Raw genomic sequence first — 2,837 nt, forward strand, 5'->3', positions numbered from 1 at the left:
CGCCAGATCGAGTTATAATCCAATCGGAAAAAGGTGTTCGACCCTTAAGCCGAGCGAACCGGGGAATCTAATATCTCAAAGGCGACTAGATCTTAAGGAGGTTCAACTTTAAGGCCGGCCGACCTTACGCATCGGTCGGAATAATTGACTCACTCTACAACAGACTAACCATTGGCGACAATGTGCAGGGTTATCTGCCCAGTTTTAAAGGTCGAACGGGTATACATACCCTGGCCATATAAAGATCCGACTGATCAATGACATGATGTAGTTTAACTCAATATATCAACCGAATTTCTTAGAACATAGTGGCGCCTCTTGGTATCCCATTATAAGCTCGGGCGGGAAAAAGGATGATTGGGTGTGCAATACTTATCCTCATATTACCACACAGACAGGATTTCGGCAAAACATATATATTATCAAAAGAATTTTTAAGGAGCATGAGCCACTATATTATTTCCTGAGTAGATTTCTAACATTGCTAAGACATTATATCATTTTCAAATGAATGTCTCAAGATTGCACAGAATATAACTGGATGACTGGCTTAAGGACCGGTCGGGTACACTGAGCAGATTACATCATTTTAACAAAGTGGTCAGCTTAAAGGTCGATCGAGATATATTCAACAAATTATATCATCTTAATAAAGTGGTCGACTTAAAGACTGGTCAAGGCATATTCAGCCAACAACATCATCTTGATGAAGTGGTCGGCTTAAAGACCGACCGAGATATATTCAACCAATAACATCATCTTAACAGGGCAGTCGGCTTAAGGACTGGCCAGGTTATATTCAGTCGACAACAGTATCTTAATAGGGTGGCTAGCTTAAGGACCAGCCGAATCACGTTTAGCAGACAATATCCCGACAACTTGTCATAATAACAACTTTGTGTTAAAGAATATTCTTCTGAAATCTTCTTTAGAGGTCATCGTGTCTCCCACTAGCAAACCGATTATAATAGCATATTTCTTTATCAATCTCAATAATAACAGAAGCTATAAACGACAAAAGAGATATATATATAGGTAAAAAAAAGATTCTTCAAATAATTATTGTGCACTGCCTAACAACCTTTGATATATTTCATCACTTCATAATTATGAAGATTATATGAGGTGACATATAAAAAGGGAGTCCCCTCCATGATGAAGTACACCCACTAACATCTCCAACCTTACAACTCCACTCTCACACATAGATTTTGACTTGTTCTTTCATTCTGATCGGCACTGATGTTAACATCGAATGACCTATACCAAAAACTCCTCTGATTTTTAGATACTGATCATTTGCTTATGCACAACATCGAAAAGAAGCTTCTTTTAAAAAGAAAAATCTTCTTATGATCAATTACTCATCTATCATGTCTAACACGTCATCTCTCTATATCTCTACGATAGAATCAATTGCAATTCGAAAAGATGAATATAATAATTAACACGGTGTATTATTATATTTAACTTATTTAAACCCTTCCGCGAACCTCGCCATTAACACTCAAATCAACACTAAACCAGCCAACAGCTTGGTCTCCATTTAACGCACTAATTAAGGCGAAACCCGTCAATAGTTATGCTACATCTGTCTTCGTCGTCGATACGACACGTCGACATGTTGCTGCACCTGTCTCCATCCTCGATCCGACCCACTCACTAAATTCCATCCCAATTGACATCCCACCACGTCGCTTTGCCATCTTAATTATATAATCATAATAATAATAATAATATTATTATTATTATTATTAAAAGAGATGTTACTTAGGAATCACTCAAACCCCCTACCCACTCTGACACCAATTTGGAACCCCATTCGATGCATGCAGTAAATGAAAATTATTAAAATTTGACACACATCAGATAATATTAAAAAATATGTCTTTTTAGTTTTTAACAAATAGTTAAATGAAAATGTTTGTAACCTGTTGTAGCTGAACAAATATCCGTTGGTCGGCTCAATATTCAATTAGTTCCGGTTCGGTGAATGAACCGGTATCAGCGGTGGCGTGCATGCATTATATATTCGCGACACCTGCCATATCCGATGGAAGGCAGCGTGTTCGTTTCGAGAGGGCATATGGCGGTCAGGATTTGGTGCGCCATGCTGGCGGTGGCGTTGATCTCGGCGGCGGCGACGGCCGGCGCCGAGAAGAAGGTGATCGTCGCGATGGAGGCGCTGGTGAACTGCCAGGACTGCGCGAGCGTGGGCACGTTGAACCTAGGGAAGGCTCGACCGCTGCCGGGGGCGCGGGTGGTGGTGACGTGCCGGGACCACCGTGGCCGGGTGGTTCTCTACCAGGTGGGGAAGGCCGACGACAACGGCTATGTGTTCGCGGAGCTGTACACCACGACGATGCGGGGAGGATACTTCGACCCCGCGGAGTCGTGCGGCGCACGCCTCCTGACGTCGCCGGACGAACGGTGCGGCACCGCCACCGACGTCAACGGAGGGGGTTCAGGGGTCGCCCCTCCGGTTTCAGAACACCACCGTCCCGGGGCAGTACGCCGACATCGACGTCTACGCAGCCGGGCCGTTGGCCTTCCGGCCGCCTGACTGCCTGCCGAAGACCTCCACACAATCCTAATGGAGTATTTAACTATATATAATAATATTCTTCAAGTGAATAAATTATTAATTTGGGATGTTTTTAAAGTTTTTGGGGCCCTGTTGAAATATTGTCATGGACATATGCTAATATTTAATTTATTTTCCAGTTTTTAATCATATCTGCAATTTTTTTAATTTCATTTTTTCCGGTGTCTGGGAATGGCATGCTTATATCTCTTTTTCCAATTCTCCAATGCTCTTTAACACTCATTATTCCGAA

At 42.3% G+C, this 2,837-nt stretch overlaps 1 protein-coding gene across 1 annotated transcript; it reads left to right on the forward strand.

Moving 5' to 3' along the window:
* The first annotated feature begins 2,053 nt into the window (after positions 1-2,053).
* LOC122050399 lies at positions 2,054-2,563 on the forward strand. Its single transcript, XM_042611303.1, has one exon. It carries the CDS (start codon positions 2,054-2,056, stop codon positions 2,561-2,563), a length of 510 nt encoding a protein of 169 aa, XP_042467237.1.
* The last annotated feature ends 274 nt before the right edge of the window (positions 2,564-2,837 follow it).

This window comes from Zingiber officinale, chromosome 3A (genome assembly GCF_018446385.1).
Source record: "Zingiber officinale cultivar Zhangliang chromosome 3A, Zo_v1.1, whole genome shotgun sequence".
Lineage (NCBI taxonomy): Eukaryota > Viridiplantae > Streptophyta > Magnoliopsida > Zingiberales > Zingiberaceae > Zingiber > Zingiber officinale.